Below are 20,022 nucleotides of genomic sequence, written 5' to 3'. Positions count from 1 at the left end.
TCTGTAAAAAGGCAATTTCAACAACCGCTTCAACCGGTTGCTTAGTTAATGCTTCGTCCATAACAAATCAACATTGAGTTTAATTTCCTCGATTTAGCCACAGGTAGACCACGCTATGTGTTAATTTAGCAAAGGATAGTATTTTAACATGTACGTAACTTAGTCCACTTACTTGCTACGCAGCTGCCCCCACTCTTAAATTTTGTTGTAGAAGTTTAAAGACTTTTCAAGATCGAAAGCAGTTTGTGTTTGCTTTTGTAGGCACTGGGCGCAAAACTAATCCTTCTTTGCAAACAGGAAAATTTTAGATGACAGCTCACACAAGTGCATAACCCACAAATAGCAGGGCTGTTATAAAAGCAAAGGGATTTTTCCCTAACATAATACCACACCTCTTATGTAACGCACGGTAATTAACTGCTGTCGTGTTATATTTCAGGTGATATTTCCTTGTCAGCCAAACAGTTCGTGTGTGGCTCCTTGAAAAATATGGGCTCTCTTGCCAAGTTTGGCGTTCTTGTATTGACTTTAACGATTCGTGTCAGCCAGAATTCCGTCGATGCCTGCGGGGGATGTGGACCTTGTGAGTAGTCTTGTTATTCCTTGATGTTTTTGGTGATGTTTGTGAATAATTTATTAATTGCGACGCGGAAATTCGAAACTATTTTATTCAGTATTTTGAATAATTTAGGAGACAAGGTAGAGTTTTATGAAAAATTATTATCAGTCACTTTCATAAACCGTAAAAAATCAGCGCGTTTTTAGACAACTGTTATTGCTGTGTCAGCTGATGTATAGGTTTTATCGTCATGGTGCCTAAGCTAAAAAAGGACTAAGATTATGGATTGGAACGAGTGGTAAAACAAGGAAATTTACTCCGTATCTGGGCTCCGTATGCATCAGCACTCGATTGGAGCTGTTCACTATGGTGATATGAAAAAATGATTAAGCTCAGTCGGGTCCGATATTCTCGAAAGAGTCCCGAATAGCAAATAGTTCTTCAGTCAATACTCAAGTCAATCGACGGTCGTAATCCAATGCTGGTAGACAGATATAAATAGTGACCTCGCAAGCACTGTCTCAATCCTACAGTTCATAATATTTAGTGCAGACTTCTCTAAGTGAAGCACTTGTTATGGATGTTAGTTTGATATTCACACGTTTTGTATAACTTCGCTTAAGTAATTCACAGTTTCACAACAGACACTTGTACTGAAAACAAGTCGTACAATTATGATCGATAATATATAAAAAATCGCTGCATTTTACTGTACTGTGCACAAAGCTTCAATTTTTACCTGCAGGTAAACAGCTTCCCCGTTACAAAATTTATGCGGATGCCATTTTAATAGGCATTTCTGAGAAATTTCAATTAGCTAGTTCACTTCTTGTTTCAGGCATTAACGAGGAACTAGAGCTATACTCTGGCGGTTTGGCGGTTTAAGCCTATTTTGAGTGTCGGTTTGCGGTTATATTCCTATTTATCTGGCGGTTTATGGTCAAGACGTTACGGCGATTTCGATCTTAAGAAGAGAACGAAAGTTTTATGTGGTCTAGCACGAACAAATATGACGGCTTGCGGAAATTCAACCCCCTCGCGATCGTTAATGCTCGTCCCCGGGAAAAGTGCTTCTTACCAACTATAATTATCATTCAGGAAGAAACCCCGTGTCTTTATTAGACAAAAACTTCACAAATACTTTATATATTAACTAAATATGTGGGAAACAGAAATCCAAGCTGGTCAGCTAGTTATGCGAAAATGCACGACCCATTTAAAAGGAAAACAAAAGTGTATTGAATAAGGGACAAAACCCTTTATATTAAAATAACAATAAAAGGGAAAAACCCCTCAGACTTGAATGGGTCTTTGTCCCTTCCGCAATCCGCTTAACGCCTTTTGAGGACTTGTTTTGACATTTTTGATGGTTTACTACCCTTTATACTGAGTTAACTACTGCTTTTGATTTCCTCCGAATTGAATGTATTATTTAATACTTCGCGTGAAACTTTGGGTTTTCTATGAAGATTTTGGTTACCCTTTGTCAATAAGTGGTGTCAAACTGACAAACTTCCAGTATCCTTTAAGCAAACAAACCACTCAAAACAACTGAAAGAACTAAAAGGTTGTTCGCATATTGACGCATATATCAATTTAATGATAAACAACATGTAAATTATCTAAGCCACAAATGACTGGATATTACAATTCCAATATCATCTAATCGGTTAGTTATGCTCAAAGACACGACAACATCGATCCCTCAACAAGTGATATACCTGCTATCGAGTTTTAAGTTTTCTCGTCTCAAAAGAAAGAGATAATTAAAATTGATGACAGTGTTTAATAAACTTGCAGCACTTCTTTAGTAGTTTACATTTATTCAACTCTTTTAAATCGCAAGCGACAAGGGAGACAAAAGATTAGTAGTCAAAAATATGGCATCATTGAATTTGCCACGCATCATCGAATTTGCTTATATTGTCACTTTCGATGCTCTTTTCTCGGAAATTTTGTTGAAGTGTTCTTTAAATATTCCTCGAAAAGCCTTTACTTCCGTATTTCACTAAAATAAAAGCGTGCAAACTTTCTGTTCTCTTTTTTAGCGCTTCCAGAACATCTGAAAGTCTATTTTCGTTCAAAAACGACCGTCTTTAAACACTTTCGAAAGCAGACTAAATAGGCCTTATCACGGTTTTCGACGCCATTTTGACGAGTAGGCAAAGCGGGTAGAAATTACAGTGTTTGTATGAGAATCCGACGGCAAATATCTTCTACAGAAATTGAATTTTGGACAACTTATGAATTGTTAAGTTAATATACTTGGTTAAAAAACCAAACTAGAAGCGGGAAAACGCACGACTTTGTAGACATTAATTAACAGTGTACGATAGCTTAGCTAATCAGATTGCATGATTTGCATTTGCTTGTAGTAGTACAGGTTCCAGCCTTTTTACATCGAAACGAGTGTCCTTTTGGCATGCAACTGTTTTAGCCAGAGGTCGATATTTAACGTTCAAACCAAAATTAAATTTGACTCGAAAATCGTTGTGTTTCAACAGAGCACGGAAAATCTAATAAAAAACGTAATTGTCATTAAACTCATTGCCAAACAAAATGAATATATCTATGGCAAAATTATCGAAAGTAATTGGTGCGCGAGCAGCCTCAAACTCCCGCTTTGCAGTCGTCTGATTTTGTACTCGTATGAATTGTACTTAATTCAGTGCCGTCTTATTACATAGAAATATATATTAATTCTTTTTGCAATGTTAAGAGTTACCATCAAATAATGGTGTTTACATAAAGCAGGAGGCAAATATATATAATTAACCCTATATTATGACAGTCGTTTATACTGAAATGCTTCGTTTTAATATAGCGGGATTTCCTTTAGCTCAAAATAACAATTAGCTAGGTTAAAAAAATATAGCAAAACAAGTCCAAACAAAAGGGGACCTGGGAGCGCATGATGAGTGAATCAAAAAAAAAAATTAGGCATCGGAAGTGACCATCAAATTCGGCGAAATATAAAAAATAACCTCGGAACATTTCAATAACACACCAAATATAAAAGAAGGTACGGATGGCCAAAAGCGACGAGGATTGAAACGGATTGCGATTTGAGTTTTTGAGATATTGTTTGGCTAAACAGTTTTGAAAGTTAATTTTGTTCGCCCGATAGACACATTTTGTTACAATGAAGCTATGGTTTTGTCATTTAGATCAATAGAAGTAATTTCTTTTCAAACAAAAAGTTTCATAGCGAGTATCTGGCAAAACTTAATAAAATAAACTCAAATCAGTCGTAACACAGTTCCTTTAATGTATTCTCTTGCGATTCGTAGCACCACGACATGGCGGATGGGGTTCATGGCAGCCAGCTAGCTGGTACGAAACTTCATGCTCAAATGGCTACAAGACCCGATACCGGTACTGTAATAATCCGTCCCCAGCCCACGGTGGCCGCTCTTGCAGCGGAAGTAGCTCCCAATCGATAGATTGCGATGAATGTAACTATAGCAACGGAGGATGCGAACATAGATGTATTAACCTTTATGGTTCTTATACATGTCGCTGCTATCCTGGTTACAAACAATCATCCTGGAGCTGGAAACGATGCGATCGTAAGTGTTTCTGGCTCTTTTGGATACTTCTTGTAAACGTCACGTTCACAGTATAATTATAACAAATGTTATTCACAGAAAACAGCCTTGAAAAGGTAAATAAGTTTCTTGGTTCTAAAAAAACCTTTTGTGCTGACTCGGCGAGCAAGGGAGACGATAAGTTAATGACGGTAAATAAACCGAATATTTTAGCCCTTCGTAAAGTAGAGAATCGTAGGTTATATGTGTGTGTTTTGTATACTTGAGTTGTGTTATTGGAATAAGTCGGTTTAATTAGCGAGGATGTATTATTTATTAAGTTAATTAGTTATTCGATTTATAAACTTGCATGTGATCTTTAAATAATATTCTAGATAAAAGCAACCTTGGTAAAAGATAATAATTTTGTTTACTTCTTTTAGGAATCACCTGCGACACAAGCGACTGGCCGTCTCCAAGCAACGGGCAGATATCTTCACCTTGCAGTAGTCATTCACAGGTGGATTCTGGGACGTCTTGCTCTGTCACGTGCAACAATGGCTTTAAAATAGATGGGCCTTCAAGTTCTACATGTGGTAGTGATGGAGAATGGAATCCTAGGACAACCGCAAACTGTCGAGGTAAAATAAGTTTTATGTTATGAAGACTTTTTTGGAATTACCGAATTCACGAATTTGATTGGCTAAATATATTTGATATTTGCCACGTTGGAGATGTAGATTCGTTACATTGCGGGAGAAAGTTACAAACAAAAGTACAAAAATATCGACCTTGTTTCTGCTACAAAATACTCAATGGAAGAGCGAAACAGTTAACTAGAACAAAGTAAATAGAAAGACCAAACTTTAAGACCAAACTTTTAAGTTTAATTAAGTTCAGTTCAGGCTTTCAGACGAGACACCGCGGGATGGTCACGAAATTGCGAAAGTATTTGCAAGTTAAAAAATAAACACTAAGCAAAATAAAAAGAGACTAAATGAATAATTTATTGTTAATAACTGCTTACTTATTGTTATTATTCAGTGCGTAAGTGCCAAGCCTTAAGTGCCCCAGACAATGGTCAAATAACTCCTGATATTTGTAAATCACAACCAATGCATGGTCAAGTATGTTCTTATGAGTGTAGCCCAGGCTACACACGCACTGGACCCAGCTCAAACACGTGTGACAATGGTTACTGGACACAAGGTGGATTTCACTGCCAAGGTAAAGCTTAACTACACTGTAATGATAATTTAGTGATGTACTTTAATACATGAAATTTTCGTTTTTTGGTTGTTATATATGTACTTGAAAATAAAAAAATGTGATGTCCCATGTTGTGAGAAACAAAATGAGAGTCGTACTGGGGTAAATATGAACGTGGAACGTGAATTTAATAAATTATATTTCGTCCTCCGTGACTGTTGGTGCGATATTCGCGATTTCACCACGTACGTGATTTTGCGTTGTGAGACCCCTGAAATAAATAGTTATAAAGACTCCGGGACCTCCAGACAATTATCGTAATGTCTCGTAAGAATGGTAAACTATAAATCAGTACAATATGCAATATTCTGCCTTTCTCGACTTTGCTTTCTTCAAATGCTCCTCCTTTGCTACTTTTCTTTGCGTAAAAGCAGGATAAAAGGGTGCATAATTTGCTTATTTTCTTTATTCCCGCCCAAAACAATAACGTCCTTCCGTCTTGAACGACCCTCCAAAATGATAGAATGCCGGTTGTAAGCCCAGTAAGACAAAAAATGTCCAGCCAACTTCACCACTCATTTTTCTGTTCATAGACAGGGAGCCCCCTTCATTTGGTGAAACCTGTCCAACTGCACGAAGTGTTTTTGCCGACGAAGGGAAGACCTCGGCCACAGTGACCTGGGGACCAGTCACAGCTACAGACAATGACCAGGCCCACCCTGCCGTTACTGTTTCTCCACAAGTGACGTCACCGCACGTGTTTTCTGAAGGCAGTCATACCGTGGTCTACACTGCCACAGATTCTTCAGGAAACACGAAACTCTGCTACTTCCATGTTACCGTTCAAGGTGAGAACACAATTTCCAATTGGCGCGCACATGTGTAAACTTTTAAAATGTGAGTGTATTATCAAAACATTATCGTTAGCAGTAATGCGAACTTCATTCATTGTATATAAACTCGCATATCTACAACAACACAACTTAATATTTTGTTTTAAGTACAGGGAAGGGGGTGGGGATAGAAAGCTCTCTTTCCTTCTTCTTTTGACAGAAAGAAATAGTTTAGTTCTTTCATGTTCCATACTCTCCATCCAAGATACTAACTCTAATGATGTCATTTAAAATCATCAAGGAATTACAAGAATAGCGCAAAACTTTACAAAACAGGTGAAAAACGAAATATGAATTCTGTGACGTAATATGTCGTCAGCCAACAAAAATTATGTCATCTTGTAGAGTAAGCTAAGGCCTTTCCACTCAGTCCAAAATATTTTCGATGAATTTGCTTGACCGTCCTAGGTCTAAGCGCTAATGTTTGAAACTTACGCTTTCCTTGTTATTGAAGAAGGCTTTTTTAATATTTGCCTACAATCTTTTTTCTCTAGTTCTTAGATGTTCCATACTCTCCGCACCTGCAAACGGTAAGCTGGAAAATGCCGCCTGCGGAAATGTTTATGGAAGCGTCTGCCGCTTAGCGTGCTACAAGGGGTATGAATTGAAAGGATCCGTTGAAAGAAAATGCGACAGGCAAGCAGGAACAAATGTGATGCTCTGGACGGGAAACGCAACTTCATGCGAGGGTAAGTTTATAGGGTGCTAGCATGGTGTATCCGACGTAGAACCCAAGTCTGTATAATTATACTACTCCTTTTACAGATAGAAGCCTTCGAACGCACACGCATTCTCAGTAATCGTGAAAATCAGTCTTCATTCAAAATGATTCACAACCTTACCCTTGAATTGTCTTGGGCCGAGTAGTTTGGGTTTAGTACTGAATTTTGATAACAGTGCCCGAAAGACAGAATGCGATAACTCAAAAAGCGAATTTGCGTGGTGCCAATATTTTGAACAGTTTCACTTTTAATGTTTTGGAAAAAAAAATCGGATTTTTTAAGCTTTCGTCTACTAAAACAATAAGTTAAGTCAAGCTAGAAAGAATAGCGCTAAAAACGTTACAAAACAAGTGTTGTCACCCGTGTAACCAATTCCGGATCACTATGTGTTTAGGCACTTTTGATACTTTTTTTTAATTTTAAATGAAACTGATCTTTTATGTATTCGTTACAGTTATCCAATGTCCCTCTGTGAATACTCCCCATCACGCGATAAAATCTGGATATGGGTGCGGAGGCCCGAGCTCTACCTACAGCACCCCCTGCTTCTTCAGTTGCATGCTGGGATACGAGGCTGTAGGAGGATCACAGAAAAGAACTTGTCTGGAGAACAGACAGTGGAGTGGGACCGAGCTTCAGTGCCAAGGTAACGGAGAGTAATTAAATTTTCTGTGAGCTGTGCTGCTAGATACAGGCGACGTTGATTTTAAACTATGATATATTGGGTAAGAGAGATTTTACAGATCGTATTTTAAAAATGAAAAACAACCGTTTTTGCTGTCATGGTTTTATTTTGTTCTCTGTCGAATAACAGAATTGTTTTACTTTCATCAAACGTGTTAGCTGTTAAAATAAGCTAAAACAGATCTTCCTGAGGAGAGCGATCAAAATCTATCAGGATTCCAGCCTGAGTTTCAGTCCTCTCCTCTGGTCACTGAAATACGTCTCTCTTTCTAATTAGCCTCACTGATGGCCGGAATATTTCATTTTTGTTGTAACTTTTTTTAGGCCCGAGTTAGCCATCTAGCAACATAGTATAACGTTTTGATGTACCATGTTAAAGAGTTGAACAAAAGAGAACAATCAAAGTTATCTGGGAGCATTAACACAGATTCATAGGAAGCTTCGTCTAGTCACAATAAGCTAAAGTATTTTATTTTTTTTTTGTTTGTAGCTACTACTTGTATTCCTCTGACTATTCAATCAGAGGGAATGAACATCAGTCCACCATTCTGCACCAATGCAAGCGCTGTCATTCAGTACGCGTCGGAATGCCGGTTCTCATGCAAGAGCGGATATCAACACCACGGGCCTGGACTAAAGACCTGTAATCAGTTCAAGACTTGGACTCCACTGGGAAATCCGTGGTGTAAAGGTCAGTTTGTCAACTTCAACGTCACAAAAGCCCAGTTTATGATGCGTTATCCCATCCAGTTAAGGTCAAGCGAACAACATAGTCTTGATTTCTGAACAAAAGGCCAATAAATATATGTCGAGACAGTAAAGGGAAATGCGTTATAACGGTGAAGAGGAATATAGTTATATTCACAGCCAGTTCATGAAAAATTCTAGAGAAGCATGAACTCTTGCTTTATCAACTGAGCTTTAATGTAATAAATATATTTCAATGACACAATGAGAAATGGTATATTAGAATGAAATCATACTTTGATCTGCAAACAGGAAATGAGGCAAAAAGGCCCTGTTAAATGCAGTTGTATGTGTTGTTGGTGGGTGTGCTGATGATGATGATGGGGGTGATGATGGTGATGATGATGATGATGATGATAATGATGATGATGATGATGATGATGATGATGATGATGATAATGATGACGATGATAAAGCTTTCGATCTTGTCGTTTATGATGACAATTTGTTTTGTATGACACTGATGTGTATACATATGCTTACCATTGTGACTAAATATTGATACAATTTCAATTTACAGATGTATCAGCCCCGCTCTTCTCCAATTGTCCATCAAATATTGTGGCCTACGCTGATAGAGGCACAACCTTGACACATGTTACGTGGTCTCATCCGACCGTTACAGACAACTCTGGCATCATCCCAAACGTAACGTACTCCGGCAAACAAACTGGGGATATTTTCCCTGCAGGAGAACACAACATCCGGTACTTGGCCTCTGATAAAACAGGGAACGTTGCTGAGTGCAAGTTTAAGGTCTTCGTTATAGGTACTGGCTATAAAACGGCGTCTGACGATACTGCACTGTGACTAGCTAAAAATACTTATTAAACAAAATTTTTATCAAGTTTAAAACTAAAAATATATAAACCGTTACAGTTAAAGATAGTAAACTGATGTAAATAAATTTGTCGAGGGAGGTCCAAGTCGGGAGACGAATTTGAATGGGGTAATTTTATTTAAAACAAAAAACAACAACAAAAACAACAATAAAAAATAAGCCCCACCAATTGTATCATCGCCTCTGTCATTTAACAAGTTATTTTAGAACAGCGAAATCAAATTTTTATTGTTGGGGTTTCCATGACAGCCGTGTTTGTTTTTCTTTCTCAAAATTGTAATAAGAATAATGACAAAGAACTTCGCGATACTGACCCTAAAATAACTATTTATGACTGCAAGGTGGAAGAGTCTCTAGAAAAAAATTAACTGGTGTAAAAGGAAAGGCAGAGGAAATAGTAGAGGAAATGATTTAATATTGCTGCTTGGCTTTCTGTTTTAGTTGTGCGTTGCTTGCCAAAGTTGTACGCCCCAGCCGGAGGCGCCTCGCACTGTACCAAAGACAATCGATATGGTTCGGAATGTTCCTTCGCTTGTCATGATGGACACACTATGACAGGCTCGTCCCGCAGAGTTTGTGAGAAGGATCCAGCTACATCCGTGGGTTTCTGGACAGGAAATGAGACCAAATGTGAATGTACGTTAAATCAAAGGAATATGTTTAGAACAGGGCGAGAATCATTATTGTCACGTTAAAATATTTACCTAGCTGCTAGAACGAAAATGAAATATGCAATATTTGATTTCAGATAAGCCCGTACACATTCTTTTCTGCAGCTCCCCAGCCCCCCCCCCCTCCCCCCCCCCCCCAAAAAAAATCAAAATAATCGACCATTTAAAGTTGCTCTTTCTGTTTTCGGAAATATGTCACGAGGGAAACAATTTCAACTAGAGCTCATTTTGAATCAGACAGGCGTAAGGCAGCTTGTACGATTAATGGTATGCCTGTTTCAGTTGTTGTCATAACAAACTTTTTGGACTTCCTCAGAAAACAACAACAACAATACTAATTAAAACAACAACAACGAAGGAACAGAGTAAATTACCTTTCGTTCTTTTTAGCTGATTACTGTATTTTGTTAACCAATGTTTCATGCAATTAACACTCTATTTAAAATATGTAAAAAAAAAAAGAGTGTGTCGATGACGCTTGATAGAAATGCGTCTTTCTTTTAAGTGGCGAGGTGCCCTCGTCTCATCCCACCCCCTCAGAGTCTACAGTCTGGTTGCGGAGGCGGTTCCTCGTACAACGTGTTTGGTGACAAATGTCTATTATACTGTAATCGCGGCTACCGGCAAGTAAATGGATCAACTGAGAGGATCTGTCAAGCAAATGGCACATGGTCTGGAGAAGAACCTAACTGCGAAGGTAAAGGAGGCAACAGATACAGGGAATACTTGTACAACGTTTCACGGGAATTTTTTTTTTTTTATGATAGGCAAAAGCTTCATACCGCCTTGGAATGCTGTCTGGTAAATTACAAATATGGGATGTTGTCAGTCGCCAAGATTTTGTGGCCGGATTGTTGACGAAATCGCTTAAAGGCATATAGTTCTCGTCCATATGTTAAACGATCGTATATTTTTTTTGTGTTGTTAATTACAAAAAATGATAAAACTAAGAAGAGTGATGAAATTTCTTAAACGGAATATTTCATGATCGATTTTGCTTTTTTAATTTGACAGTTTGACAGTTTTCATCTACAGTAAGAGGTGCGCAAATAATATTATTCCTAAGTGGTGGATAACAGAATTTCTCTTGTTAATAGGACCTGTCCTTAATATCATTATAATTCATTCATTCTTTTCCCTTCTTTTGTTTTACTTCTCTATAGTTGTCCGCTGTGAATCCCTGCAAGTTCCAAAGGATGGTCACCTAACACCAAGCTCTTGCAAATCCTCTCCAGAGTACGATACCACTTGTCACTTCTCATGCCCCAAAGGCTACAGATTACATGGACAACCAATAGCGACTTGCCTTAGCAACGGACAGTGGTCGAAAAACACCACTACGTTTTGCAAAGGTCAGTCTATCTTTCGGCAAGTTAGATTCTTTGTATTTGTTAGAGGTTGTGAAGAGAGAGGTGGGAAAGTTAGAGGAATTGAAATTATAAAGACACAACTGCTTACCTCATACTTAAATCTGTCAAGAGAAGTTGATGGAAAGTGGCTATTCTATTAGCTTCTGTCAACCTTGAAACCACTTGAAATTAATTGGTTCTAATAACCTTTTATATTGATAAATTCTTTAGAAGACAATCTGACTAATCTTACGCAACACAGAGATTCTTTAATTGATACCTTGGCTTCGGAAGAGGGCCATAGTGCTATTGTTCCTAAATTGATCTAAACACACTGACGTAAACGTTTACCTTCTTGGACTGAGGGGGGGGGGGGGGCTTTGAGAGCCCCCCCCCGCGCCTCCTATGTAACTTCGCTTGCAAAGTTTACTTACAATCAACAGATTTCGATGAAATGAATTCTTGCGAGCAATCTATATTTTTAAAGCACAATTAAATATCGTGGTTTCAATCGAAGTTATTTCTATTTTATTTTCGCCTTATGCATAAGCAAAAAAAAAAATTGAAAAGCATTTTTTTTTCTGTCTAGCATGTTATTCTTTAGATAGCTTCGAACCGTTCGTGCCATAAGAAGTTAAACGGATGTAAAAGTTACAAACGAAGGCTGGTTTGGGAAGCGTGTCTTATCGCACGCATGCGTGCCATATCGCACGCGTGTCATATCGCTCGTTAAGCGTGCCAAATAGCACACTTCTCTTAGATAAAAGCTTTAGCGTGCTTAACAATATCAACCGTGCCATTCTTTGTTTTACTTATTAAATATGCGCATATCCGTACGATGTGTGACACGCTTATCGTGCCGTGCCATGACGCGCGTGCCTGTGCGTTCACCTTTTTCACTGTTTTCCCGTGGAGGGTCACATATAAGCAATCACAATGAAACTTATAGGATGTATAGTATGTCCAAACATCTGTCTTTTGGTATACGTCACGTGGGTTGGTGACGTCACATCACGCGAAAATTAAATCATGATGTCAAAACAGCCGCCATCTTGGATCCGCCATCTTGGATTTCAAAATTTTTCCAAAACGCCAGAAAACCACCCAAAATTACTGCAAAGTATTTAAAATCTATAAAACTGTGCTTAAATATAAAAACCGTTAAAAGTTGGAACTAGTTGCATTAAAGTTAATTTTTATTAATAGCAACACGAAAATTACAAATTTAGGGAAACATGCCTGTCAAGATGCCATTGCCATGTCCTTGACGCAACAACCTTTCCTTCCAAATTATTTCCAGATAAGTTTTAGATAAACTTGCAAAGTTTGGCAGCGTTTGGTTGAAGCTTGAAAAATTAATAAGCGTTCAAAGTCAGAGCTGGCCTCAAAAGCCCTCCTCCCCGGTCTGAATAGGGTTAAAGCCTGTGTCATCTGTGACGTAGCCCTTTAAGGTTGACGATTTTTTTAACTATCTTATTGTTTCATTCGTCCAATACTTACAGACGTAGAACGCCCCTCCTTTGGTGCAACTTGTCCCAGTGATATCAAGCGTTATGCAGACAAGGCTAAAAACTATACAACAGTTAACTGGCCTCCAGTTGTGGCTACTGATAACTCTGGCCTGATACCGACAGTAATCGCTAGTGGCTGGACGAACATTTACTACAAGGGAAAACACCAGGTCATTTACAACGCCAGTGACGCAGCAGGGAACTACAGAATCTGCACATTTCATGTTACTGTCGAAAGTAAGCTATTGACCAATTCTGCAAGAATAGCGATTGTTAAGTATAAACCTAAGAGCAGGCAACTCAACCTACTCATTTTTTTTTTTTTAATTGGGCGTTATTTGTTAGGGTCTTGGGTTTTGTAACTATACGGCAAAATCCTTTTTTACATTATGGGGGGTCAAACTGGTCGTATAATTGTATTAATAGTACGTTAGAGCAGTTTACAATTGAGTGTCGTAAAACCAAAAGCAAAGTAATTACTCTGGCAAGGTACAAACGATACAGACAATCCAGTGAGCCAATCAAAACTCGAAGCAAATATATGTCGCAGGCACAAAGTGCGGGAAAGCGTGAGCGAGTGACTCACGATTGGTTTTGGTTTTACTTCTGATTGGCTAATTAAGAAAGTGGCGCGAGAGTTTTAAACCAATTACTAAGCGTAGTAATGCAAAACCAAAGCAAACGCAAATTACTTTCGACATTCAAGTGAAAACCGCTCTATTCTACCATGAACGCATCTAAGCATTTTACCTTTCATTAATGCTCTACAAACTTGTGGTAGAAGCTTCATATGGTGTAATGCCTATTCTTGTAAAAAACGATTGCCATATATGTCAAGTTTGCTGTTTTATTCCACAGTTTTGCGATGCCAAACATTGCACCCTCCGCTAAACGGCTATCTAGTGGGCGACTGTGATAACAGCTATGGTTCCACATGTAGAATGAGCTGTAATGATGGATACAACTTGCTTGGAGCTGAGAACCTTACCTGCCTGAACAGACCGGGACACATTAGAGGATACTGGGACAAAGCTTTTCCAGTCTGTAAAAGTAAGCTAACAATGGCTATAAACCTTTGTGACCTGTTGTTAGCCTGACTCATCCCCGAGCGTCTCTTATCAAAAACATAAATGTACGACGGAACGAGTCAGATCATATCGTCAGCATCAAACTCACCCTGCATGTTTTTTTCCTACCGATGCGTCTTAGTCAACCGGTGAGGGAGGGGAGGAAGAACTTCCTAAAAGTTTTAAGTAGAGGTGACTGCATCCTGCTTGTTGAAACCCGTGCCCTATTTCTGACTTGCATGCAATTTTTCCTATCCTATTTCACTTATATCCTATATAACGTAACCCCAAAATCGATACATAGTTTAAGAAAAAAAAACATCTACAAAAAGTGCATGTGTATATTACATGAAAACAGCTAACCAGGAATTACATACAATTACATAAACATTTGAGAATGACTAATTTAAGGCAAACATAGAACACACATTTGAGACCAAAATGTTGAAAATGTAAACCCCATTTTAGACCAAAACAACTTATGAACTATGTTCTTTGGTGCCTCACTTACCTATAATTATAGCTTATTGTAAATTATCGTTATTGAAATAGACCAATTTACATCAATACAGTTGCAACGTGACTTTACTTTTAATATTATTTGTTTAATTATTTATTTAATGATTCATTTCAGTACGGTCGTGTTCTTCTCTAAGTGCGCCCCAGTATGGCTTCATCTACCCACACATGTGTACGAATTTTCCGGTCAGCGGAACTGTCTGCTATTTCGAATGCAGGCACGGTTTCCTAGGTAACGGTGGTGTTACCGTGATTCAATGTGGTAATGACGGGAAATGGAGCAAAGATGTGTCTTCGATTTTGAAATGTCTTGGTAAGCGATTTTTCACTGGTTTAGAAAAATGAAGTTAAATGGTCAAGTCATCGATTATCTATTTCCAACTACATTTATGTGGACATTCATTTTTGGAAATCACTATATTCCACCATATATACACATTAGTAAGCAATGCCTAACTCATGCATGTATGGAGAAGACACCAGGCAGAAGTTAATCAGAACGAATAAGAAACAATGTTTTTCATGCATTTGCAATTGCCTTTATTTTTTATTAGTATGTTACTCTGTGTACCCACTTAAACATCACCCTTATCTTGGCTAGTTGTATTGAGCAATAGCGAATGTTTTAGTTTAACAAATGTTGACTTTGTAGAGACATCTACAAAGTCAGAGAAATGAAGCGTGGGACCGGATGGATAAATCACGATACCACGATTAAGCTAATCAAGCGTGGATTTTGATTTCCGTTTTCTTTTCAGTGATTTTTTTTTTTTTTTCTCCCGTTTTCTTCGCTAATTTTAAACGCAGCCAAAACATATTAAGCAACATAAAGGATATTTAATATTTACACATACTTTATATATGCGTGTTATTCAATCCAAAAGGAGCACGATACATAACATTTTTATACAAGAGAAATTAAACCCTCGATCAACTGTTAATCCTGCGTTAGTGCTTAACTGCTTTCCTGATTTCTAAAGCTGTCAAACAGTCCAAGCTATAGATGCCTGTGGGCTGCACTGGGGAAGATGCCATGGCGCCTTTTGATAACTCTCTCACTCACTCATTCCCATTACGCCTAAGTGGCATGTAGGGCAGCAACGTGCTCCCTCCACATCTGGCGGTCCCTTGCCATGAACTTGATGCCCTCCCAGGTCTTTCCCATCTCCTTTATTTCCTTCTCAACCGTCCGTCGCCATGTGATCTTTGGGCGACCTCTCTTTCGTTTCCCTTCCGGCGTCCAGTGCAGGGCGGTTTTTGCAATAGAGATTTCCTGGCGAGCGACGTGGCCAATCCACGTCGCTCGCCAGGAAACCTTCATTGCAAAAACCGCCCTGCACTGGACGCCTGAAGAGAAACGAAAGAGAGGTCGCCCTCTTGATAACGTCTAGAGTAATTGTTTTGTTTTTGGTATATTTTAATAGATGTTACGCCACCGGTGTTTATGAAGTGTCCTTCGGATATTCGTGCAAGTATAAACATTAATTCGACAGCGTTGGTAAATTGGACCAAGCCTATCGCCCTGGACAACAGCAACCTGGCACCGCAATTAACAGTTGTTCCATCCGGGATAAGTCCACCACACATTTTCAACGAAACGACCATTGTTGTGTACACTGCAAGGGATGCAAGCGGAAACAAGAAAGAATGCTCGTTTAAAGTTGTGTTGGAGGGTAAGTCTGAAATAGTTGTACGATTTTGTCGAGTTGTAGAGTGAACTAGTCTTCAAGTTGAGTCTATATCGCAAAACGCTATACTTTCATTTTATCTTTTTATTTATTATTATCATCATCACTACCCTCCTCCTCCTTCTCCTCCTCCTCCTCCATCATCATCATACATACATACCTTCAATAACTTCTATTATTAACGAATAAAATATGTGGAAAACTGCTGTGAAAGGGTCATCATCATCATCATCATCATCACCATCCTCGTCATCATTATCATCATCATCATCATCATCATCATCGCCATCACTATCCTCATCATCATCATCATCAGCAGCAGCAGCAGCAGCAGCAACAGCAACAGCAGCAGCAGCCAGATATGTCTAGGATTGGACGCTGATGAGATGCACGTTCCTCATGACAGGCATCACAAAGTGTCCTTATTAATAAAAATTCACGAAACACACCAAATTTTGTCAAATATGAAGTAATATGGAAATGTCAAATAACACAGTCAAACATGAAGTACTCATTAAACAATACCTGCGTTCAATCCTGGACATAAGTGGCAGCAGCAGCAGTATTTATCAAATTATCTGGGCTAGCTATAGTGTGATTTGAGATTGAGATCTTGTAATTCTGCTGAGAACGTTTTCAATAAAGAAGTCACATTTATCTATGTCACTGAGATACAAAACTTCCTTTTAACAACTCGTTGATATATTCTCACCGCAGATAATTTAGGCCCCATGGTTGTATACTGCCCCCCAGACCAAGACGTAACTGCCACGAAGATGAGAACAGTTGTGACGTGGAAAGACCCCCAGTTTAAAGACAACAGCAATAATCCATTGGTAATAAGATGCAGTCATCAAAGTGGAACTGAGTTTTACTGGGGGACCTGGAATGTGCATTGCACAGCCTTTGATAACAACCCGAATAACAACCCTGCTGTCTGTCAGTTTACACTCAAAGTTGAACGTAAGTATTAGGTAGCGCAACCAAAGACTTCAAACTCACAACCTACGGTATCGCCCAAAAACGTTCGCATTAGTATTGCGTTCTCGTTCCTCGAACGCAAATATAGCGTAGAAAGAAATCGATTCATTTTGCCTTATTTCTTGTACTAGCCACTTAATTAAATTAATTACATTGACATGCTTTTAAATTTGTATTTCCCCTTACACAGCAACCAAGTGCAGTAACCTGTCTCCCCCCGATGGAGGGGCCATGGCTTGTGACGACTGGATGCTTGGGACGTTTTGTTCGCCTTTTTGTCAGAACAACACAGATTTTGCACAGCCTTTGCTTCAAAGCATGTGGGTTTGCGGGGCAAAGGGAACTTGGTTTCCAAGTAATCGATTTCCGGACTGTTCGAGTAAGTAAACTAGTATCCATAGTTTTAATGTAAAACTGCAATATACTTTCATGGAAATGCCATGGCCACAGATGGCCACGGCTACTTTAATGCATATTTACCTTCGGACATACAGGGGAGGGGGGTTAACATCAGCTATCATCCCTCTGAGTTTTTCGCATTTGCTTTTCTTTTAAGATGTTTTGATGTGGCAACTTATTGTCAACTGTAGAAAACGTATTTTGACATGTAGGTTTCAGAATTTTTAGAAAAGGTTATCCGTTTTAAGAAATATTTTTCACGTTTTTAACTTAGTATTACCATTTTATAAGTAGTTAACAAGCAATTATATTAAGTACAGACTTTGCGCAAAGGCGAGGTAGCCCAATTTTTAGTGCGCCGGACCCCAGATCGAGCTGTTTGGTTTCGCGTCCTGGCCAACTTGTATCCCATTAAGGGAGGAAAAAGTACTTTTAGCCGCTTTACGTTACAGAAAGCAGACTTAAACTATATCAAGACATAGACCCAACACCCCGAGGGTCTTAAAATAACTGAGGAGAATATGCTACCTTTGCGTTGACATCTGAAAATGGTTAGACATTTTAGTATTTTCGGATAAGTACGATAAACCGTAGGCCCCGGGGACGTAAAAGAACCCACACACTCATCGTAAAAAATAGAGCACGAAGTTCCCGGTGTTGTGGTCAGGTGTTTGCCCGTTGTACCGTTCCACTGTTGAAATGCTCGGAGATATCAGCTATATTAAAAAGCTACTCTACAATCCGAGATGAAATAAAGTATTCATTTCACTTCACTTCATGTCAAAACAACGCGTTGTTTTTGTTAAACTTTTGTAGAAGTGTACCACGCCAACGCTGTGCGAATGGCAATGGATTTACATTACTACTATGGTGATTGCACGACGCCAGAAGCGCAGGCACAGATAAAACAAAACTTTATCCAGATTCTAAATGAATCTTTCTTTAATGAAGTATGCCAAGATCCAGTACTTAAAGACAAGTGCAAGGCCGAAAACGTCAAGGTCACGTGCTCAGTGGTCGTTTCTGTTACCAGTAGGAGAAAACGTTCAGCAGGTATGGTTAAGTTACATGAGGTGTTTGGTCGGTGGGAAGGGTGTGTGTGTTCGGGCGGGGGGGGGGGGGGGGGGGGGGTGTCGCTCTATCCTAAAATTTGCGTGGGTGAATGCAGCCTGCGCTTCCTAACACCCCCACCTTATTTCATGGGAAAAAAAGGCTTTTCCTCTATTTTAGCCTGACTCTACACAGGAATTGCTACAGTTTACGGTTTGCGTAAACATCTCGCTTATTTTCAAGAATTGTTCTAAAGAAGAGTGGACAAAGCACAATCTAATTTAGACAAAAAAATGAGTTGGATATTTACAAAGACGTCTCCAAAATCATTGCCTTTTGCACAGCACTCCAATACAGCTTTTATAAGGGAGTACTCTGCTCACAGGGGGATAGGTTGTATTTAGGTCACGTTAGATTTTTGTTGAACGCTGTACGCTGTACATTTTTTGGAGGTATTTTAGTTTAAAAACTTGTTCGCTACCAAGGGTTTCGAAGTTCAAAACTAACCAATCAAAACAACAAATAGATAAACGGTGGCAGGCCAACGGACATACAGACAAACAGGCAGACAAAAAGACAGACATGCAGGCAGGCAGGAAAACGAAGTGACAAGTTTCAGTTACAATTGATCATGAACAGATCGCGCCAATTGTAACATAGCCAGTTTCATTTGCTTGGCAACATCATGAAGCTTCATCATCAGCTTAAAAGTCGAAACTACTTTTTACCGCGGCCCCATTCCAAATGAAGATACCTTTCAATAGGCCATTTTCAAAAATACCATAATACTCTTGGTCGCCACTCCCAAAAGTTTGCATAAGCATTGTTGTCAATTTCTCTTGATGTCCCAGGAGAAATTGAAAGCATTGCTTATGCCAAATTTTGGAGGGACAACAAAGAGTATTATGGCATTTTTGAAAAAGGCCTATTGCTTTCGTGCCCATTGTTGTACATCAGTTTCATCTATAGACCTTCTTCTATACTGCATCACTTATAAACAGTAAAAATTCCTTATTTAAATGGCACGACACTTAAATCACATCTAATCCTCTTTGGTGTTTATTTACAGACGATGAAGGTCGCCACGGAAGAACTCGAAGATCGATTCCACGAACAACAATCACTCTAGATATCGTTGGTAGGTTAAAACTAATTGAAGTGTGGGCTCGGAACGCAATTCAAAGCCTTAGAGGTCTTTTCTGTTGTTGCAGTTTGAAATATCATTGCTATAACACTATTTTTTTGTTTGTCTCCTACAGTGGACCTCGATGGTATGAAAGCCAATGACACCAAGCAGGACCAGATTATGATTGGCGAAGATGGCGTGCAGATTGCAAAAAACATCAGCAGGCAGATTAAATTTGCAGTTGATAATGGCAGCTTAAGCCTGACCGTCAATGGTACTAAGTTTATTACCAACAAAAACTCATTCAATATCTCGGAACCAAAGCCATTTTGTACCAGAGGACAAACTTTCAGAGATGGTTATTGCTGTAAGTAAAGAATGGAATATAACTTTATTTAGGATTTTTTTTAGTTAGCTACGTAAGTAAATTGATCATTGTTGATCATGTGATGTTCTCCATTGAATATAGTCACCTTGTT

General features: G+C 38.8%; 1 protein-coding gene across 3 annotated transcripts in view; it reads left to right on the top strand.

Moving 5' to 3' along the window:
- Positions 1-20,022, top strand: part of LOC144628957 (uncharacterized) — a 39,254-nt gene that overhangs the window by 1,914 nt on the left and 17,318 nt on the right. For all 3 annotated transcript variants that reach the window (XM_078487080.1, XM_078487079.1, XM_078487081.1), the window contains 21 exons: positions 440-583; positions 3,850-4,128; positions 4,530-4,727; positions 5,131-5,313; positions 5,889-6,143; positions 6,683-6,877; positions 7,365-7,556; positions 8,085-8,285; positions 8,862-9,110; positions 9,624-9,818; positions 10,359-10,550; positions 11,017-11,205; positions 12,705-12,950; positions 13,572-13,763; positions 14,415-14,612; positions 15,724-15,972; positions 16,705-16,950; positions 17,159-17,347; positions 18,184-18,420; positions 19,487-19,555; positions 19,677-19,910. In XM_078487080.1, the coding sequence (XP_078343206.1) occupies positions 490-583; positions 3,850-4,128; positions 4,530-4,727; positions 5,131-5,313; positions 5,889-6,143; positions 6,683-6,877; positions 7,365-7,556; positions 8,085-8,285; positions 8,862-9,110; positions 9,624-9,818; positions 10,359-10,550; positions 11,017-11,205; positions 12,705-12,950; positions 13,572-13,763; positions 14,415-14,612; positions 15,724-15,972; positions 16,705-16,950; positions 17,159-17,347; positions 18,184-18,420; positions 19,487-19,555; positions 19,677-19,910 (4,282 nt within the window). In that variant the 5' untranslated portion in view covers positions 440-489. Of the gene's footprint in view, positions 1-439; positions 584-3,849; positions 4,129-4,529; positions 4,728-5,130; positions 5,314-5,888; positions 6,144-6,682; positions 6,878-7,364; positions 7,557-8,084; positions 8,286-8,861; positions 9,111-9,623; positions 9,819-10,358; positions 10,551-11,016; positions 11,206-12,704; positions 12,951-13,571; positions 13,764-14,414; positions 14,613-15,723; positions 15,973-16,704; positions 16,951-17,158; positions 17,348-18,183; positions 18,421-19,486; positions 19,556-19,676; positions 19,911-20,022 lie in introns of those variants that run through there.

This window comes from Oculina patagonica, chromosome 10 (assembly GCF_052425735.1).
Source record: "Oculina patagonica isolate OP01 chromosome 10, crgOcupat, whole genome shotgun sequence".
In the NCBI taxonomy this organism is placed as follows: Eukaryota; Metazoa; Cnidaria; class Anthozoa; order Scleractinia; family Oculinidae; genus Oculina; species Oculina patagonica.
The sequence above is the reverse complement of the archived record's forward strand: the minus strand, read 5'-3'. Positions and strand labels throughout refer to the sequence as shown.